Consider the following 21,655-nt stretch of genomic DNA (forward strand, 5'->3'; position numbering starts at 1 on the left):
TAGGGAAAGTGAAGGAAAATAAGCCATATCACCATGCACACTCAGAAAATTATTTCCTCTGTCTCCCTGCACTTATTTGTGCTGACAGGCAATTTTTTTGTGTGTAATTAAAAATCTTCATTAAACACTACATCAGCTCCCCTCCAAATTAATTTACATTTTGTCCTCAATATTGCATTTTCAAAAATAAAAGGGGGTGGGTGGGTGGAATAGTTATTCCTGGCAAAGGTCCAAGATTCCAATTATAGCTTCCTCTATGGAGGAAAGTGAAATAGATTTTAATTGGGGCCTAAGAGTAAAGGTCAGTTTGCTGGGAACAATGGGTGTCTTTGGTAGTAATTGACTGAATCATCCTGTAGGAATTTGTAAATGTCAGTAACATTCTTAAAATGAGAGGAAAGGGAAAGGCCTCATACCAAGGAATGACAGCAGAGATTCAGCAGCAGGGGGAAATATTGCTGTGGTTATTTAAACAACACCTTAACTAGGGATAATTTGAGAAAGCTGTGCAATGTGAAATGAGACTGAGCACATTTAACCAATAAGAGTCATAAAATAGATATAAGGTGCTAAATATTTGAAATTTTGATCTCACGTGTCCCTGGTCCCAAAGCTCATGCCTAAGGCCATATGAGCAAATAGGTCATTTCTGGAAGTTCTGTTCAGATCCGCAGCGAAGAAGATAACACTATTTTCATTTGTTACCTTAGACTTACATGGGGCTTTCTTCTTAATATTCATGCTACACCAGTAAAACTCATCCTGACATTCCCTCAGAGGAGAACAACAGCTGTTCCATGCTCTATTTATGGTGCTCTTTCATCATGAAGATTTGATCACTTATTATGTCCTTCAACAGATGATACTGAAAAATTAGCAGAATGAGGCAGTAGCTATGAAATGGAAGAAATTGGTCACTGCAGACTGCAGGTGGGGAAATGCCATGTAATGAAAAGTATCTGTAAGTAGAAGACAGTACACCAGGAGGGGAAGTACTAGACCACGGGTGTCAAACACAAGGCCCGCGGGCCAAATCCGGCCCGCCAGACCTCGTCATGTGGCCCGTGTAGCCGCCGCTGGCCGCCAGCTTTCACCTTTTATTCTCGCTTTTTTTTTTTTTGACACAAGAAAGTTTACATGGTGCGGCTCCCTACTCGCCTCCCCCCGTCGCTCTTAAGGACGTGGCTGCTGCTTCAAATGTCCCCGCGTCTCTCAACTTGCGCCTTCATCGTCGGGGGCCGAAGCGGGGCGGGCAGCTGGCTTCTCTCTCCCGTTCACTGCTCAAAAAAAAAGAGCAAGCGGAAGGTCAGGTCTCTCTGCGCCACGGAGGGGGAGTCTTTCTCCTCGGAGAAACTTTTTTATTCCAGCCTTGGATCTTCTCCGGGGATGCTGGATCCTCCCCGCCCGCCCCCCCAAACTCCCCTTTTCTTCCAGTCCTCAGCCACCTTGGAATCCCTCTTGGTGGGAGAGAAGCGTTTTTGGCTTCTGCGGAAGGTTTCCCTTGCTGCCGCCGCCACCAGCAGCAGCAGCGCAGCCCCGTCTGTCTGAAACGGCCGCTGTTTGGTTTAATAACACGTTTTTGTTATGTCTGCTCAGCTCCAGCCAAGCGGCTCCTTCTCTGCGAGCAGATCCATGTGTGTCCACGTTACATTGGGGGGTTCCCAAGGCCGTGCTTCCCGTGTCTCCCCCTCCGCCCTCCAACGAGGTGCATCCCCTTGCAACATCTGAAATTATTTTCTCAGAAACGCCAACTTTGGGGCTCTTCTTTTCTTCTCTCCCTCTCTGCCCCCCCTCCACTGCTCTCACGCTCTCCCCCCTTGCTGATCCCAGGATCTGATTAGATTTCCAATCACAACCCAGTGTGCAATCGGATTTCTGATTTCAGCCAGGAGCAAGCCAGCAATCTGGAGCATCTGCGTCTTCTCCTCGCCAAACTCTCCGCGTTATTATATCTGTTCGCCTTGCCTCCAACTCCTCTGCATTCCCCCCTCCCAGAATCGCACATCAGATGCAGTGGCGTAGCGTGGGGGGTGCCAGGGGTGCCGACCGCACCGGGCGCAACATCTGGGGGGGCGCGAGTCCAGAGGGAAGGGACAAGTTCCTTCCTCCGCCGGGCTCCCTGCCGCCACCGCCAGCCTTGCGCCCTAGCGCGCGCGCCCCCCGCCGTCGCTGTGGCTGCGCTCCGCTCACTGCTCGCAGGAGGAGCAGCCGCTGCAGCAGCGCCGACGCCGCCACCGACGCCTGGCCGGGCACGGGCAGCCTCTGCACCCTGCCGCCGCCGCCATCCCCTCGGCCCAGCCACAGGCGGCGGCTGCTTCTGCCTCCATCCTCCTCCGGGCAAGCAGCGTTGTTTGCGCGGCAGCGCCAGCGGCAACTTGCAGGTTAGGGGTTGGGGGGGTGCAAATTACTTGCCTTGCCCCGGGTTAGGGGGCGCAAATTACTTGCGTTGCCCCGGGTGCTGACAACTCACGCTACGCCGCTGATCAGATGCAAAGAGATGCTGATGGTGGCAGTGGTGGCGAGCTTGGTGGCGGGAGGAGGAGAAAGCAGGAAGAGAGAGAAAATAAAATTCCCACCAGATGTTAAGAATCCATCATCATCATTTTTTTTTTTTAAAGGAGAGTCCGCTCCCAGGGTGGGTGGCTTCGAAACCCCCTCTCTCCTCGCACGTCCTGCTATTGCTTCCCGATCCTTCCCGGCATGCAAACTCGCCCTGCGGGAGGCGTCCTCTTCTCCTCCCCGCTGGATTTCACCAGCCTGGGGCTTCCCTTCCTCTTCATTTCGCCTCCCTCTCCATCTTTGCACAGCCAGCCTTTCCAGGACTGACGATGCCCGTGATCAAGTTGTTCTTTGGGAATATGGGGTGGCTGGTGGGGGGGGGAGTAGGAGAGAGAGAGAGGCGCGCGCACACACTCCAAACACCCTTAAAATAAATGTAAAGTGGACCATCTACATTATTACAAAAACAGTAATAATTGAATGCAGTGACAATAATTTATGATAATAAAGAGTGGACACATAGTCCTACAGATACAACCGGCCCTTTGAGGGTGACCAAACTGCTCATGTGGCCCCCAATGAATTTGAGTTTGACACCCCTGTACTAGACTAACCCTCTCTCTGCTGTGCTACCTTTAGAGAAAGGTATCAGTTCAGTCATAGAAAAAATGTTTTGTGCATATAAGTGTTCTTGAGAAGTTCTGTTTATCAGGAGAAACCAGGGATTGAACCTGGGTATGCAAACTTTACTGTACTACTGAATTAAGAACTCTTTCTTATAGAATGCTAGAGCTAATCTAAAGAATCTCAACAGGGCCGAGAAAGGAGTCAGACAAACGATTTGACACAGGCAGGAAACTTTTGTGAAAATAAAGATGATAAAAATATAGCTCAACTATAGGAAAACAACCTAACCCTGATGCTATTCTTTACTGAACACAGAATTTAAAAAGTTCAATATTCAACAATGCCACTGACTTTCAATTAGATATCTCTGTCTTAATTGCTATAGAAATTAGATCATGTTTCTTGGATTGTGGTTGTTGTTGTGGGGGTAGGGAGAAAAAGTGAAGGCATAAACTGTCTTTTGTACAATTTGATGAAACTCTCCTTGCTTTATCGACTGCATTTGTTTCTGGAACAGCATCCAAGGTTATAAGTCTCAGCCAATGCAGAGAGTTTCAACCAGCCAAAGAATATTGCTTCAACGGTTTAAGCTATGCAATGTCATCCATCATAAAATAAAATATATTGAAGTCTTAATACTGCACTCATATTTATAAATATTTTCAACTTTAGGGATCCAGCAGCATCAATAAAACACCCAGGCAGCTTTGTTAAAACCAAAGGGAAAAAAGATACTTAATATGAAAAAAGAAAAACAGGAGTAGAAATCTGGTACATAAATTTGATGTCTTCCAGTTATATAGGTTGAAGCAGTCTTTTTGGACTTACTATAGAAGAAACAATATTCAGATCTCTACATTAAAATAATTGATTTTTTTAAATAAAAAAAAGTATGTCTAAAAGTCAGTAATAAAAATCAGACACCTCATCTAGCTTTTGGAATATTATTACATTACATTCTTACATTATCAATAGCTCTTGGAGAAACTACCCAAAACTTCCCCAGGAATCTCATTGGTCTCAAAACTAAGCTATATGTGCATATTAGGGTCAACCTTTGTAACTTCTTTTCTTTCAGGTGAATCAGCAGAGATAGCCACAGCTGGAGAGGGAATTTCAGGTGAAGCAAATTTGACCTAGAAGACTACAACATTTTCTTTGAGAGGTACATCACATTTTAAACCTTTGTTTTGAGGATTTCCCCCCATACTGTGTTGAAAACTCAGAGCACAAAACAGCTAATCTTATACATCTTTACACCATAATTGCATTGTCTGCAAAGCATTTCCTAGACCACTGTAGAATCAGGCTTTATGACCTGTCTGTGTAACCTTCTCAGCTATCACAATCAGCCGTCTTGTTTTCGTGCTTCCACTACCATATCAATCATGTTTCATACAGTCTCATTCTCTCTGTCTATTAGTAAAAGAAGACCTTCACCAGCATTAAACCCACAAACTCACTGTAGGAGCTGATGACTTTCAATTTGATCTTTTTCCCTTAGAATGAAGAAGAACCAAAGCTATATCTGAGCTCAACACCAAGGACTAGACTTTAATCTGAGGGTTCAACAACATATCCTTGCACCTATCACCTAGTGTGAGTAAACTGTCATTAATCGGACACACAGGTTTAGCTCAGTGCTAAATCAAAGCAAAATGTGCAGTTGTGCTTTGCTTCTCTCCATCTCCTATTTTTGAAAGTTAGGTAGCTTTACAGTAGGATAAATATTCTATTTGTTTCTGTTGCTTTGAAATCAAGCAACACCTTTCCTACTAAACTCTGTAACCCATAGCCCATAGCACCTTGTCTTGGAAACACGCAGAGCAATACTAGACATATTAATCATCCCTTCTGTGCATAAAAAGGAAAATATTGAAGGATTAAGGCATCTGCAACCCATTCATTTTGCACATTCCGCAGCACAGCAATTAAAAATGAAAGGTTTAGAAGATATAAAAGCAAAATTTAATGCAGGAGTGCAGGACAAGAGAAAACAAAACCCAGGCCCACAGGAAATAATCAATATCTGATGAGAAGACATTGTGCTATTAATAGTATGAAAGTGCTGGCAGATATTATCAACTGGAGTTTTATTAATTAACTGGAGATGCAAAGATACAATGGTGTTAAGATGTACAAAGAACAAATGTACTGGTTCCTTGGAAAGAACACAGTGTGCAATTTATGAGGACACAGCATCTAAATTAGCCAGCAGCTCAGTGATTCCAGAAAAAATATTTCCCCCAACCAACCATAAGTCTCTTTTTTTGCTTGCATTTTCATATCAGTCAGGATTTTTACTCATCCCATGTAGTTTTAAAAATCAAATACTTGGAGACCTTTGACATTAAAGCCCATATAGAATAATAAAAAGTGTTCCTTATAAAAATAAAAATCAAGAAGTCTTTTTTGAGAACTTTCTCTGTAATCCTATGTATGTCTTTTCAGAAGGAAGGTTCACTGTATCAAGTGATGTATTACTCCCTAGTAACTTTTCTTCTTTCTTTTTTGATTGAAGCCTCAGTTACTTTAAAATGGGGTGGTAAATCCCAAGTCTAGAGTCAAAAGCCACCCCAAATGGCCTGTTGGACTCTTCCTTGACCACACCTGCATCCCTTGGCTATGCTCATAGCAACCCTGCTCTACACACTCCTCAAGTACATTTGCTTGGCTGGAATGTGCCCTTAAAATATGACATTGTCTCTAACAATTGGATGGATGTTTCCCAATGTTTTTATTGGATTGTGGCCCCTGGATGGCTGCCCATGAGAGAAAGTGGCCTTTGGTCTGAAAAAGCTTCCCCACAATTCCTCTAAAACACATATAGAAAAAACTCAGCTACATTTCCCTTCAAATTTCAAACTCCTTCTATGTGCTAACTATATGTTTTCTCCTCTCTCATTGCAACAGCCCATTAGAAGGAGACCGGACCAGATAAGAAATGTATTGGACATTTGGGATTCGCTCTTCTGGATACTTGTTGACAAATAACCATGCAGGCAGAATTTTTTTTGTCAGAACTGAGGTTTCCCTCTCCCCTCCCCCATTCTCCCCTGTCATAAATCACAGGGCCAGGTGGCACCGTATTTCAACAAGATGAGAGTTATTTGCCTGTAAACATGTTTTCTGTGGCTTTTATATCTCCAAGGTTTATACCCCTCAGTATTATTAGATTATTGTTTTCTATTATTATAGATTGATCCAAAAGAAGATGTTGTAATTTACCCAAATAAAACCCCAATAGTGACTGATCAGCAGCTTAAATGGTAAATAATGTTTTCTTCTTTATGTCTCATAAAACCCTCCGGGAACTACAGATTCATTTATTGCCTGGAATATCTTGTTTAAAAAAACACAACCTGTGCTTATTTTGGGTGTGGAGGGAGAGAAAGAGAGAGACGAAAGGTGGGATATAAAACATTAAAGAGAAAACTGGCATTCACAGACCACAGCAGACGTTTTTCAAAATATGTCAATGTGCATTTATATGCAACATATTACTTAGGGAATGCTGGTCAAATAAATATTAGAATCACAGTGTTGGAATACTGTAAAACTGACAAGAGATATGATAGTTTTGTCATCCAGCTGTTACACTAAAACAAGGTGTGATATATTAAAGTACCCACAACAAATTAGCATAAACCAAACAAATTACAAAATTCAGGTGAAAATCAGTTTAGGCCTGTGGCTTTCAATAAGACTACTACTCTGATAAATAAGGTCTATTAATTTTTTTTGGACTCTAACAAGAAACTATAGTTAATAGTAGCTGTAGTTAATGTACCTTGCATTCAGAGACACATTTACAAGAGGGCAACTGTTGCAGTTTGAGGTGGCAGGAAATTAGAGGTGGCAACAAGTGCCAGTTTGCCCTACTATGAATACATCTCTGACTGGGGGTTCCCTTTCCACACAACTGGGAGTTGGGGGGGTGAGGTTTCTAAGGCTCAGTGCCATGCAAGCTGGGATGCCACTCTGGCTCCTAGCATTTTCCTGGCTCAATCCCACTGCTGCATCAGAGCTGCTTAGATTCCCCTGGATGCTCTTTGATGCCCACCTCAGATTCAGAGCATGACCATGACGGCTGGGTGAGCCAATCCCTTTGGGATCTGTTTGGCCAAGAGCTTCAATCATGATTGCCTGTTTTTTGTGATGATTCCCATGTGTCATGGCACTGTCAGACAAGGAATGTCCAAAGTGGGGAATCAATTTGCTTCTGGGCATAAACCTGCCTCCTCCATTTCCTGCTTGACAGCTGCTTAATGGCCATGTGGAGCCATCTCCCACTCCCAGAGCTGGTGAGCTAGGGAAAGGACAATCTCTTGGGTGCACTCCAGGCATGCTGGCTCATTCTCTTTCCAGATGCCCACATAGAGGTCACATAGAGCTGTTTGCACTGTCTCGCCCCCTCCCCTCCAATTGTAAGCACCTGAAGAAACTGTGTCAGAGGTTTGCGCCCAATCCCAGCTCACTTGCAATCCAGCAACTCGTTAACAAGTTTTTCATCTGCCAGAAAGCAAGCACTGGTCGTGAGCAGAGGCTGGATGATATGTGTAAGGCTTTCACTCTGCAATTAAAAAGAGAAGTCCCTGGCAGTGGATCGTCCCAAGGAGCCCCTGGATATGTTCTGCAGACCCCCAGCGGTCCCCAGATCCCTAATTTGGAACCACTGATTTAAAGACACAAGGAAGAACCATTCATTCAACACCAGGATACATTCCACTGGAGCAATTAAAACAAAGCACCAGTACTTATCATGATTACTTTTGGCAATCTATACTTGCTTCCTAAAGTTGATTATTTAAAAAGAAAATTTCTAACACTTCCTGTTCAAGTCATTCTTCTTTATTTAATTTATTGAATGATGTTGGTTCTATTGTATTGTTTAGCTCTTAGGATGTGTGACATTTCCATATAATTCATTCAGAGTTTTGAAATAAATTTAAAACTTTAAATTTATGCCAGTCAAAAAACAATAAATGCATATACAGACGTCAACCATTTTGCTTCGGGGTTCCGTTCCTGGCCCTCATGCATGTCTGTGGCATGCACACAAGTCTGCGCCACCTCTATGCCCTATTATGACCACTATTCCACCCTGTCCCACCCCTGCCCTGTCCCTGTTCTGCCCTCTTCCAGGTATCTGTCTTTATTGCCCTCTCTTTGGGCCCCACTGGCTGCAGGATTTCTATGCCTGGGTTCACAATGAGTTTGCTATCAATAAACAGGTTGTACGTGAGTGTAAATAATAAATAATGTTTTTGTGTGCCAGCCCAAAACATTTTGCTGCCTGAGGCAAAGGGAAAAATATCTCCCTCTTCCACAGAAAGCTTACTAGACTGGCAGGTGTATCCTACCTCAACAGTGACAATATGATAGTTTCCTCCACGGCACCTGAGCATACCTGGCTAGTTGGCATAACAGTTTACATGACAATCTTGTATATAATTTAGTTTGGGAATTATGGGGGTTGTTTGCCTCCTAGAGTCAACCTTGGCAGGCATATAATCCTATCAGGAGGTGTTAGAAAATAATGAGGCAAAATGTGAATTCCTAGTAGTCTGGTCTGTAAAACGCAAAAGCATACTTTTTGATATTGGTTGGTTTGTGGATTGAGTTATGGGGGGGAGGGGAGTAGCTTGGGGGTATATGAGCTACTTGTGGAGATGAAGGATCTGAGGTTCTTGGAAGATCAATCTTGGTGCAGGAGGAAGGAGAGTGGCCTGACATAAGATCCTAAGAATTCTGACTGAAAGAATTTTGCTAAAAGGAATTTTAGCTAGTAGAAACTGCTGAGATATTAATAGCTGGCTGCATTTATCCTCATTCATTTTCAACATCTTTTTGTCCTCTTGGATTGTTTGTGTGCATGTAACTATTAATATATTGAAACCTTTTCAAGATTAACCCCCTCCCCCTTTTATAAAGCTTTGTGGTCTCTTTTCTGTAGTTGCCCACACCATGCTTAAAAGCCAAACCCACACATGGACTAAAGATGACCTTGAGGTGATCCAGTAACTAACCAAGGTGGAGGCAGCTAGGGGGAAAGGAGGTATTTCAGCTGGTGGGATTCACAGGAAGGGAAAGGCAAACTAGAGGGGCAAACTCGTTTGGACAGGTCTCCTTTCCTTACATGGCTAGGGAGTCAAGACAGGCACACAAACTTTGTCCTCCAGCAGCTGCTCCCAGCAAATGGTAAGGCTGCCCCTGGAAGTGAAACCTTTCCCAAATTATTTTCAGTGTTCTTAAAACTTCTTGTCTGTCCTAAGCAAGATAAACTGTTCATATGTACACGAGGAGAAAACAGCAACAATAACTATCCCTCTTTTGTGAGCATTTCCCGTATTACAAATCCCTCATAAATTGTTGCTCAGTGGGGTGCTCGTATGATTAAAACCTTCCGGGCTTTGGGATGCATTTTCTCTGCAGGATTTTGTCAAATCCTTTTCAGCTCACTATTGGGAGTACTTAAAAGGCAAACAACTTTAAATACAATCTGGCCTCTATAGATGAGGCTCTAACATCTTAATGAGCCGTTTCCCTTTCCCAACAATGAGTTCATCCTAATTCAAGAAGAAGCAAAATAACTTCAGGCTTTATACTATTTATCTTGTGCATTTTCAGTAAGGGTGAATCAAACTTATTCCCAAACTTATTGTATTCAACACTGTTGAAGAATACGAGACATGTGAATCTGAATACAATAACAATTTTGCATATCTGAAATGTTTCAGGTTTTTGTTTTGTTTTGTTTTGTTTAGAAAGAGCACATTTTTGGCAATGTTTCTAGATAACTTTTAATTGGTTAATAATGTGTCACATGCACAGGTCATAATAACATTGCAAAATTCCTTGCTTTCCAGGGATATATTTCATCAAGCATCTTGTAGCTCTTCATTCTCCTGCATCCAGCTACTTCTTAAATTTATTCAGTATGTAGTATACGGTTTGTGACTAGCCCTGTTTTTTAACATGTCTTAACCAAACAACCCCACAATATTCCAGTATAAAGTAAGCAAAGGATTAAAACACTTCAGTGGAGTCAAATGGTAAGGAGTCAAATGGAAAACATCAAAGGCTATAGTGCAGAAAGTGAGGCTGGGGATTGGGCTAAAGATGTCAAAAAGGACAGTTCAGGGGTTCCCTATGCAGCTCCTCATTGGCTGGATCTATGAAATCACTTCCCATCCTATAGTCTCACTAGGATGTTTCTCATGCCATTTCAGTAGAACACCAAGACGAAAGCTTCAGGCTGGAAGAAAGCATGGCCATGTCTACATCTTTTCCACTCATACACTAAATGTGTACGGAGCGGGATTGCAATGCTGCTTTCTTCCCCTGCCACATGCTCATCTGCATTTGCGCACAGAGCTCTATGCAGGTGCAGACGCACGTACATATGAATATTTCATATTTATGATCAGGGACCTGGCCATTTGCATGGTTCCCGAATGTGCATATGTTATACACCTGTAGGTCTCTGTTCTCACCTTCACTTGAATACATGGACAGGTAATACAAGGAGATGGGAGTGAAGATAAGGGAAGAGATAACATTCTCCCTATCCATGCATTCACTGAATGATTAAAAAGGGCTATATAGTATTATGAAAGATTGCCATTCATCAAAAAGCAGCATAAGAACCAGGATGCAATGAACATTTAAAAGAACGCACAAGACCATCTAAATTGTAAACTACTTGTTTTTGTTTGTTTGTTATTCAGGAACATTGGTGACACTATGTAAATATTAACTAACAATCAATGTAAATTTTCTGTCAGGGTTAAACCAATCATATGTTGCCACTTACCTTGCGCTTATTAGTTGGGCAGACATAGAGGTAGCTAAGAATGGTCTTCAGACCCACTTTGTCATTCAGTTTTTCATACGTTGTCCCATAATCTGTTGACCTGTAATTTAAGAAAACTTTAGTAAGCATAAACACCAAAGCAAAACTAAGATGTAAACTGTTTGGCTTGTTTCCAAGTTTAGACATGCAGCAAAATAGCTCTCTGGAGCTTTCTGAGTGATTCGTGTAGTATATAATGACACTTAATTATGTACACATGCCATCATGTGAGTGGTTAACATTTGCATTTAAATTGGATTAGGAAAAATTAAAATTGCATCCTCCCGATGCCATTCCAACATAAACGCCTACAATAAGAAATGTTAATCTAGTTCTAAGAGGTGGTGGTAATGTTTGTCGTAAATGCCAAGTGTCATGACAACAAGAGACTGAGTTACTTCTTTGCCAGATACCAATCTCAGCCTTAAGATCATGTTGAGATAGCATAGCGGATTTATTCCACTCAAGCCAAGTGCTACAATTCAAGATGTTTGCTCAGTAAAGAAAATGCTTGCTCATATTGGAAAAAGAAAATGATATCATGACAGCTTAGCAACTACTTCATTGTTCTATTTTTGCAGGTCATTTCGCTGTCTATTCAATGACTGTTCATAAGACTATGATTATTACAGAGTTGGCTAACCAAGACAATAGATATCTTGCTAAGTGCCAAATGACTGACATCCATGATTTGATTCATCTTGCTGTGTATATTTAAATATGAAGATGGAGTGTGGGTATCTGAATTAAAGCATGTTTTTCCCCCCGACGGAAACCTGCATAGTTTAATACTGTATACCTTATAGGTGCCAATAAGGAGGATTCTCCCTCAAAATGCACTGGGCATGTAGAATTATTAAAAGGCCTTGGTTTTGCCCTCCATAATACATTGGATTTGGGACTATTCACAGTATTTATATTCTGCCTATTTGGGGGCTACATAGCCATTTGGATGCTGAAATTGTGTCCAAAGTTAAGAGATCCCTAATTAAAAACACCAATTTGCACACATTTGAGATAGAAATGTTTCCTAGGATGAGAACATGGCATCTAGACACCCCTGAATCCTATTACCACTGCTTTTTAGAAATTAAGCAGTGGGAGAAACTCACATATTGAAAGCGTCTAGACACAGATGCTAGGTATCTGGCATACATCTGAGTGAACAGTGGCGTACATTAAATTCAGAAATAATTGCCAGCAAAAAATCAGACATTTAGAAAAGTTCCAAGATCATCAGATCAACTAAGAACCTGGTTCAGAATTGCCAGCTATCCCTACTCCAATGAATTTTCAACGCAACAGTATTAAAAGTATTTATAATTTTTTAATTGTTTTTAAATGTTTAAAATATAATTTTTATTTTATTTTTAATTGTATTGTTTTACTTTTTTCTGTGTTTGCTACCCTGGGTACCTTTGAGGCAAAGGTTGGGATATAAATTTAATCAATCAATCAATCAATCAATCAATTAATTATTAATAGCCGAATACTTATTTAGTGCATCTTTGCTATAGTTAAGAATTAGGTTTTGATGGGCATTGGGATGTTAGAAGTGTTTCAGAGAGATATTTTTAACATGACCTCATCAGCAGTCATAAGATCAGGAATGCTTCTATGGATTTCAATAATTTCAATATTTTTATCCTAAATACCTAAAAGGCACACACCTGCACACATTATGCTTTTAATAATAGCTAATAAAACTTGCTATAGGGATGCGGGTGGTGCTGTGGGTTAAACCACAGAGCCTAGGACTTGCCAATCAGAAGGTTGGCGGTTCGAATCCCCGTGACAGGGTGAGCTCCCGTTGCTCGGTCCCTGCTCCTGCCAACCGAGCAGTTCAAAAGCACGTCAAAGTGCAAGTAGATAAATAGGGACCGCTCCAGCGGGAAGGTAAACGGCGTTCCATGTGCTGCTCTGGTTCACCAGAAGCGGCTTAGTCATGCTGGCCACATGACCTGGAAGCTGACTGCAGACAAATGCCGGCTCCCTCGGCCTATAGACCAAGATGAGTGTGCAACCCCAGAGTCGGCCATGACTGGACCTAATGGTCAGGGGTCCCTTTACCTTTGCCTAATAAAACTTGCTAATAATCACACACCTGCACTCATACACACTGTGACTTGATTTCGGCTCAGAAATAAAATGGCAGACAATGCGTCTAGGCAAGAATTGGTGTTACGTGGGTGCCATGGTGTGTGTTTTGGGTGCTATGCCTGCAAGCGCCATGTTGGAGAATGCTGCTGCACAGTTAATTGGACCATGAGGAATTTGATTCTGGACAGGCACAGGATTGGTCTGTGGATCTTAAGAACAATAATTTTAAACCCTGCATTTTGCAGGTCTCCTCATTTTGTTCCTTAGGCTCATTTATGATTTTTGTGTTTATCATTGGCCTATTGAGGGACATAAAATCCATCTGTTTCATTTAAAACTGGTGTGCATAGAGCAAATTACAAATCTAATAATGAGAGAGGGATAAATTTAAACCACAAATTTAACATTTATACCTGTGATTCAACATTATTTCGGGAGTGTTTCCAAGGGGAAATAAAACAATGAGAATAATGACTTCCTGATCTTCCCATCCCTTATGGTTTATCAAACTATACCAGCGCTAACCTTGCTCTCCACCCACCCAGCTCCTGCCTGATAAATTTAGCTCAAACCTTGTTATACATACCCAGAATAATTTTTATTTTGTACCATGTTTTTCCCCTCCCAAAGATCTTGGCATTTAAATAACTTCATTATTATTCATTGACAGTTGCTCTCTCACACTCTCTCCTCCTTTTTTCTTCTGTCAGACATATGACATTTCTATTATGGTATTATAACAAAATAACTTGCACACTTTATTTAAAGTCACCAGATTCCATTAGTCCGCCCACTGTCAGGACAATATCTCAATTTGCTCCTCGCAGTATTTCAGAATGATAATAGGCAATCTGCATCCACTGAATACATGAACCCTAAGGAAATTGTCACCTGTTTCTTAAGCATTGTACACAGGAATGTTTGAGGCTGCCGGGTGCAATGCAACATTTCACTATATTGCTTAATGGCATGTTTTTTTATTTCCCTGATCAGAAAAGTGTGACTTGTTTTACTTGAGCTCTTGCACATTTGAAACTCTGTTCTTGCATTTCCCTGAAATCTCCCAAATAACAGGTGTCTAGTTCAAATGCAGAAAAAATGTACTTGTATTAAGGATACATGGATGACACAGACAGAAAATGTCCATGGCTGCAGGCTATTGTTGACTTCATGGATGCACCTGTGAACAGGTGTGATGTCTGAACTACCTGTACCACGGGGGGAGGGGGAGAGCAAATAATAAACATGACTGGAGCGCCCAGATCTCATAAGCAATCATTCAAAATGATGAACTCAGAACTTGTGTGCACAGGGAATTTCTGAGCTCAGGACCTGGTTGTTTGCAGCTTGTTTTGACTGCCAGGTATCATTGGTAATGACTTGTGTGCATCAAGATTGGGAGCAGTGGTAGACCTTGGGGTCATCAATTTGAGCGGCTCCCCATAATTCTTGTGCTTCATTCTAAAGAATAGTTGGGGCATCCCCTGCAGTGCCCCTGAAGCTCCGTGCCCAGTGTGACCAAAACAGTTGCACTCCCCTCAATTTGCCTCTGTTCTCAGCTCCCAACAATTCTATTCAACAATTGTCTTGTTCCCCTTTTGGACAGAAATATCTGGAAACAAGAAAGCAGCAACATCCAGTCAGTTTATCACCTGACACTCAGCAGGAGAGAAGAGTTAGTTGGCAAGACTTGCATTGGGGAAGATCAGGCATCAGTGGCGTAGCGTGGGTTGTCAGCACCCGGGGCAAGGCAAGTAATTTGCGCCCCCTAACCCGTGGATTTGCGCCCCCTAACCCGTGGATTTGCGCCCGTAACCCTAACCCCCAGATGTTGCGCCCGGTGCGGCCGGCCCCCCCTGCACCCCCCACGCTACGCCACTGTCAGGCATTGGGGAAGATCAGGCTTCAGCCACAGGGCCCAAGTGATTAAGCAGAAGAACTGGTATTCCATGAATAAAGAACTAAGCACACACATGTGCAACACTGACTTTCCACAGGCAGTAAAGCAACTAAAAAAACAAGCTCTAGTGAGTTGCCTCTTGTGCATGAAAAATAACAATTTGTTACTGGTCAAGCAGAGTCCCCATTTTTTGTGTGTTTCCTAGATCTTTAAAATGTCTGCAGCAACTGGGATAGGTTTCATCATGATTTTTTTAATTTTTACCCTGAACAACTTTTATCCCGATATGAATGGCACAGCAATGTATTTTAAATTCTTCCACCCTATTTTTTTATTGACCACCTTAAAAACAGGTATGGGAGGCGTTTGGGTAGACAGCTCAGTGTTGAAACACATAATGTGATTCTGAACATACATAGAAAGCTTCTGTCAGTCTTCAAGAAAGCTATTTCACTGTCTTGCCTTTTACATCCCACCCCCTTTGAAAATGTACCGGGAATCAAATTGGTTTTTGAAGTTAAAATGTAGCATTGTGCTGTAGATCAGTGATAGTGCATTCTGCATAAGGTTCCAGGTTCAATACCTAGCATCTCAGAGGAGGCTGGGAGAGATCATCAAACCCTAGATGAGGGCAGACAGTTCTGAGCTAGATGGACCAATAGTCTGACTCTGTAAAAGGCAGCTTCCTATGTTCCTAAAGATTTTATTCTGATATATTTCCCCCCTCACTATGTATTTGCAATACATATCAGTCATAAGAAATGATCATGCTCAGCTGATTTTTTTTTACAACCCCCCTCCACAGAGAAACACCAAATGTCTATTTAATTACATTTAACTTTTTAAGTCATTTCAGTTTTTAAACAAAGGTATTGTTCTCTGTTCTGATATCTTAAAGGTAAAGGTAAAGGTACCCCTGCCCATACGGGCCAGTCTTGACAGACTCTAGGGTTGTGCACTCTATAGGCCGGGAGCCAGCACTGTCCGCAGACACTTCCGGGTCACGTGGCCAGTGTGACAAGCTGCATCTGGCGAGCCAGTGCAGCACACGGAAACGCCGTTTACCTTCCCGCTAGTAAGCGGTCCCTATTTATCTACTTGCACTTTAAGGGTGCTTTCGAACTGCTAGGTTGGCAGGTGCTGGGACTGAGCAATGGGAGCGCACCCCGCCGCTGGGATTCGAACCGCTGACCTGACGATCAGCAAGTCCTAGGCGCTGAGGTTTTACCCACAGCGCCACCCGCGTCCCCTGTGATATCCCCTGTGACATGGTGATATCTTAGCACCATGTAAAAAACAAATAAAAAAGGCAGACTGACAAACAAATAGAATGCCAAATGAACAAACTAAAGTGGTTGAGAGAGAGGAATTACCCTATTTTTTGCACCATAACACTCACTTTTTTCCTCATAGAAAGTAAGGGGAAATGTCTGTGCATGTTATGGAACGAATGCCTACGGATGGCGGGGGGATCTGCTGCAGTTGTGAGCAGAGGATCCATGGTTCCCCTTCCTTCCCTCCTCCGTGGCTCGCTTTGAAACAGCAAAGCGGGAGAAGAGCTGCTGAGTGGGGAGGAGAGAGGGACACAGAGCCTGCTTACTTTAAAGGAGCAAAGCGGGAGAGGAGGGGAGTCTTCTCCCCTTAACCCCCTCTTCTTCATTATTAGCAGCATACTTCTCCACACACCCCACACGCGCTCCTTGTCCCTTGAGTGCTTTTCCTTCCCTCACCACTTAAAACGTGGTTACAAAGCACGAATCCACATGGATCCTCAGGATTTTTGCACTGGGCCACCCCAAATTCACCATCAGATAACACAGCATGTCCATGGCTACATCTTGCACCAAAAAAATCACACACCCACTGTTGCCTGGGGCCACAGTGGTGCAAAAACGTGGTTACAAAGCATGGATCCACATGGATCCTCAGGATTTTTGCATTGGGCTACTCCAAACTCACTGTCAGATCACATGTCTGTGGCCACAGCATGAACCACAAAAATCATACATCCACTGTTTCGTTTAAAATATATTTTTTCTTGTTTTCCTCCTCTAAAAACTACGTGCGTGTTATGGTCGGGTGTGTGTTATAGAGCGAAAAATACAGTAAGTTAATCTCTCACTTAAAATAATGTACAAGTGAGAGAATAACTCTTGAGCAGCAGTCTCCAGCTTGGTAACTGCCAAGTTGGTGTAGTCTGAACTACAATACCCATTACACCTGTCTCTTGACTGTGCTTAATGGGGCTGATGGGCATTGTAGTGTAATAAATCTGGAAACTATCAGGTTGAGGAAGGCTGCTCTAAAGCTATATTGCTTTTCTCGTGTTTGTGATGGCTTTAACAGTTACACAGGTTCATATTCTAGGCCAAGGAAACAAACATAGTGACATCTCTAGCTACGATGCATGTCTAATTTTCCAAGGTCTTTTGCAGTCAGTAGTGTTTTGATCATTAATTGGCTTTTTCTACATTTATGTCTTGGACATTTCCCTTTACTTTTTTTTTTTAATAAATTTGTTATTGATTTCCATCTAGTTATACATTTTATCCATGATACAACAAATCATAGCCATTTTAGACTTCCTTCAACATCACTGACAATCATTCGTAGTTATAACTTTAGTACACATTTCCTTCTTTCATATTGCCATTTGTTCCTCCCTTCCTTCATTATTTCTAATAAACAATACTTATTGATTCTTTACAGTGCCTCTTTAAACCCCACTAGCGTTGTATTTACACCACAGCTATTTTCCAGATAACCCACAAATTTTCCCCAGTCCTCAATAAACTTTTGATCTTTAGTATATCTAATTTTCCCCATTAATTTGTCCAGTTCTGCATATTCTGTCAGTTTTACTTTCCACTCTTCTACCATTGGAATTTCCTCCTGCTTCCACTTCTGGGCCAACACGATTCTGGCTGCCGTTACGGCGTATTGAAAAAGTTTGCAGTCCTTTCTTCTAATGTCCTTTCCTACAATACCTAATAGAAAAGCTTCTGGTTTTTTCACAAAAGTATATCTTAACATTTTTTTCATTTCATTGTAAATCTCTTCCCAAAAGCTTTTTACTTTCTTACACTCCCACCACTGATGAAAGAACGTCCCTTCTTTATATTTGCATTTCCAGCATTTGTTATCAACCTTGTACATCTTTGCCAATTTTACGGGTGTCATGTACCATCTGTAGAGCATTTTCATCATATTTTCCTTCAATAACGTACATGCCGTAAATTTTATATTCTCTCTCCACAACCTTTCCCAATCCTCAAGTTGAACATTGTATCCAAAATCCCTTGCCCACTGTACCATCACCGATTTCACTTCCTCATCCTTCGTATACCACTCCAACAGTATTGTATACATTTTTGACAGATTTTTGCACTCATTATTTATGATGTCTTTTTGGAAATTTGATTCTTTTTCCACATAACCTTTTTCCTTCAACTCTTTTTTAAACATTTCGTTTACCTGAAAATAATGCAGCCAGTCATATGTGTACACTTTAACTTGGTCATATGGTTTTACTTTCCATTTCCCTCCTTCATTGGTTACCATTTCTCCATATGTTCCCCACTTTCCTCTCATATTAATATTCTTAACATTCATTATCTCTAGCGGGGATAACCAGTGCGGGACTTTTGGTTCCAGTATGTTTTTATATCTGTCCCAAACCTCTATTAGTGGACCTCTGAAGATGTGATTACCAAATCCTTTGTGGACCCTCTTTTTGTCGCACCATAGGTACGCGTGCCACCCAAATTTGTTATTAAAGCCTTCCAGGTCTAATAATTCCTTGTTTTCTAACTTTACCCATTCTTTTAACCAGCACAAACATGCTGCCTCGTAATACAGTCTCATGTCTGGTAGGGCGAAGCCGCCTCTTTCCTTCGCATCTGTTAGCAACTTAAATTTAATTCTAGGCTTCTTCCCTTCCCAGACATATCTTGAGATCACCTTTTGCCATTCTTTAAAGATTCCTGTACCCTTTATTATGGGTATAGTTTGAAATAAAAATAACAACTTAGGTAGCACCATCATTTTTACCATAGATATTCTTCCCCAGAATGATAATCTCATTCTGGCCCACACCTCCAGATCTTTCTTTATTCCTTTCCAGACTGGGATATAATTATTTTGATATAAGTCAATATTCTTGTTTGATAGCCAGATTCCCAAATATTTGACCTTTTTTACCACCTCAATCTCTGTTCGTTGCTGTATTAATTCAATCTTATCTTGATCCATATTTTTTACAATCATTTTGGTCTTTCTCTTATTCAGTCTGAATCCTGCTATCTTTCCAAATTGCTCCATCTCATCCAAAACCTCCTTTATACTTTCTATAGGTTCTTCCACAGTCAAAACCACATCGTCTGCGAAGGCTTTAACTTTATACTCGTTTAGACCTAATGTTACCCCTTTTATTTGCTTATTTTGTCTGATTGCATTTAGTAAGACTTCCAGGACCACTATAAATAGTAATGGCGAAAGTGGGCATCCCTGCCTTGTTCCTTTAGAAATTTTTATATCTTCGGTAATAACGTTATTCACTATCAGTTTTGCTTTCTGTTCAGTGTAAATTGCCTTTATACCATTAAAGAACTCTTGGCCCACCTCCATAAATTCTAAATTTTTCAACATAAACTCCCAAATTACATTATCGAAGGCTTTCTCCGCGTCCACGAATATTAAGCTTGCTTGTTTATCACACCTATGGGACAAATATTCAATAACATTAATTATATTTCTTATATTGTTTCTTATTTGTCTGCCCGGTAGGAAACCAGCTTGGTCTTTATGTATAATTTTTATTAATATCTTTTTCAATCTCTTAGCTAGAATTCCCGCAAAGATCTTATAATCTGTATTTAATAGCAAGATAGGCCTGTAGTTCTTAACTTGGGTTAGGTCCGAGTCTTGTTTTGGAATTATTGTAATGAATGCTTCTTTCCATGTTTCTGGAATGTCCCTTTCTTTTAGAATGTTGTTCATTACTTCGATCAACGGGACCATCAACGTATCTTTCATTTCTTTGTAATAACTGGATGTAAACCCGTCCGGGCCCGGTGCCTTCCCTCTTTTCAGTTCGTTTATGACTTCTTCTACTTCTTCTTTGTATATTGGGGTGGACATTTCCCTTTACATTCATTCAGATGCTATGTACCACCTGTCTTAACATATGGAGCATTCACTTCAAAGACAGGCTGGCTCAAAGACTTCAGAAAACTTCTTTCAGAAAGTTCAAAAAGACCAGTTCAAGGGTGCTGTTCTGTTCGATGGCCTTACAACAGCTACAGCCCTGGTAATTAGTATTGTAAAGAGGACTGGATTATAGACCGTTTCCTCCCTGACCTCACCATGAAACCAGTTTTGGTTTCAAAAACTGAAACCAATATGAGGATGGATTATTGAATACTGTTCAGAATGTTACATGTGCAGATCAAAACACACGTTGCATCCATGATTTAAAAAGAGCTTCCTGTTGCTGATACGAGGGAGGCAAACAAGGACACCTTACGGTGCACAAAGCAGTCACCTGAAGCTACTCTAACAATACCAGCTCTAAAGCAAGAGCTCATTTGTTCCTTCTGTGGACAAGTATGTGGCTATTTCAGAATTGCAGGTTGACTTTTTCTGTCTCTAAGCTTATGCTTTGATTAAAATCAGCCTATACATTTGACCCTATGATTCACTGCACAGGACAAAAGTACAGTGGTACCTCTGGTTACGAACTTAATTCATTCTGGAGGTCCGCACTTAACCTGAAACCGTTCTTAACCTGAGGTACCACTTTAGCTAATGGGGCCTCTCGCTGCTGCTGTGCCGCCACACAATTTCTGTTCTCATCCTGACGTAAAGTTCTTAACCTGAGGTACTATTTCTGGGTTAGCGGAGTCTGTAACCTAAAGTGTTTGTAACCTGAGGTACCACTGTAGATGGTTTCCCCTACAAAGTCCAGTACGTAGTAGCATGTGTGTATGGACAGAGTTGTGGAGCTGCCCTCCCAGCAGTGGTGTCACTGTTGTTCATCTCAACTGGAGGGGAGTAGGTTTCCCTGATCATGGCACTGCCTTGCTGCACCCCAGGCGTGTCCAGGGAAGCAAAAGTGGCCTGGGTGGGAGGGTGACTCAGCAGCTCCCTCTCACCACGTGAAAATATCTTGCAGTAGTACATTTTAAGTCAGGATGAGTGACATTTTAAGTTACCACCTAGGGAGAATTTGTCCAGAAATATGGTCTATAGTTAACTTTTAAAAAATGCCCTTGGGGAGGTGGTAGGAAGGTTGGTTCCATATCAGAATTTTGAAAGAGAAAGAACAGTGTATTTCACATCAGTGCTTCTCCAAATGACCTGTTAATTCAGTATTTATTCTGATTTGGCTGCACGAAACTTACATGGTGTTGGGCTATGTCAGACCCATATTCAGCATTCATTCAGGTTTTTTTTTTTTTAATGGGGTGGTTACATGGCAATAAATGTTCATATTGATTTGATTGTGGAGTGTTTACAGATCTTCCCATTGGTCATTTGTTCATCCCACACTTTTCAGTGTATTTTCCTGTCACTTTTCTAGCTGCAAAAAGCCTGTGGTTTTGTAAAGTGGATTTGTTGTGCTAGGGAGCCAGAGCACTTTAATCCGCTTTACATGTACAAACCTAAACTTACAG

The 21,655-nt window shown here is 41.6% G+C and overlaps 1 protein-coding gene across 8 annotated transcripts in view; it reads right to left on the reverse strand.

Annotated features, from left to right (window-relative positions):
• SORCS1 (sortilin related VPS10 domain containing receptor 1) overlaps nucleotides 1-21,655 on the reverse strand; it is a 496,054-nt gene that overhangs the window by 282,210 nt on the left and 192,189 nt on the right. For all 8 annotated transcript variants that reach the window (XM_081192000.1, XM_081192006.1, XM_081192004.1 and 5 more), the window contains exon 3: nucleotides 10,943-11,042. In XM_081192000.1, coding sequence (XP_081048126.1) covers nucleotides 10,943-11,042 — 100 coding nt within the window. The remainder of the gene's footprint in view (nucleotides 1-10,942; nucleotides 11,043-21,655) is intronic.

The sequence above is a fragment of the Podarcis bocagei genome (genome assembly GCF_964188305.1).
Source record: "Podarcis bocagei genome assembly, chromosome: 4".
In the NCBI taxonomy this organism is placed as follows: domain Eukaryota; kingdom Metazoa; phylum Chordata; class Lepidosauria; order Squamata; family Lacertidae; genus Podarcis; species Podarcis bocagei.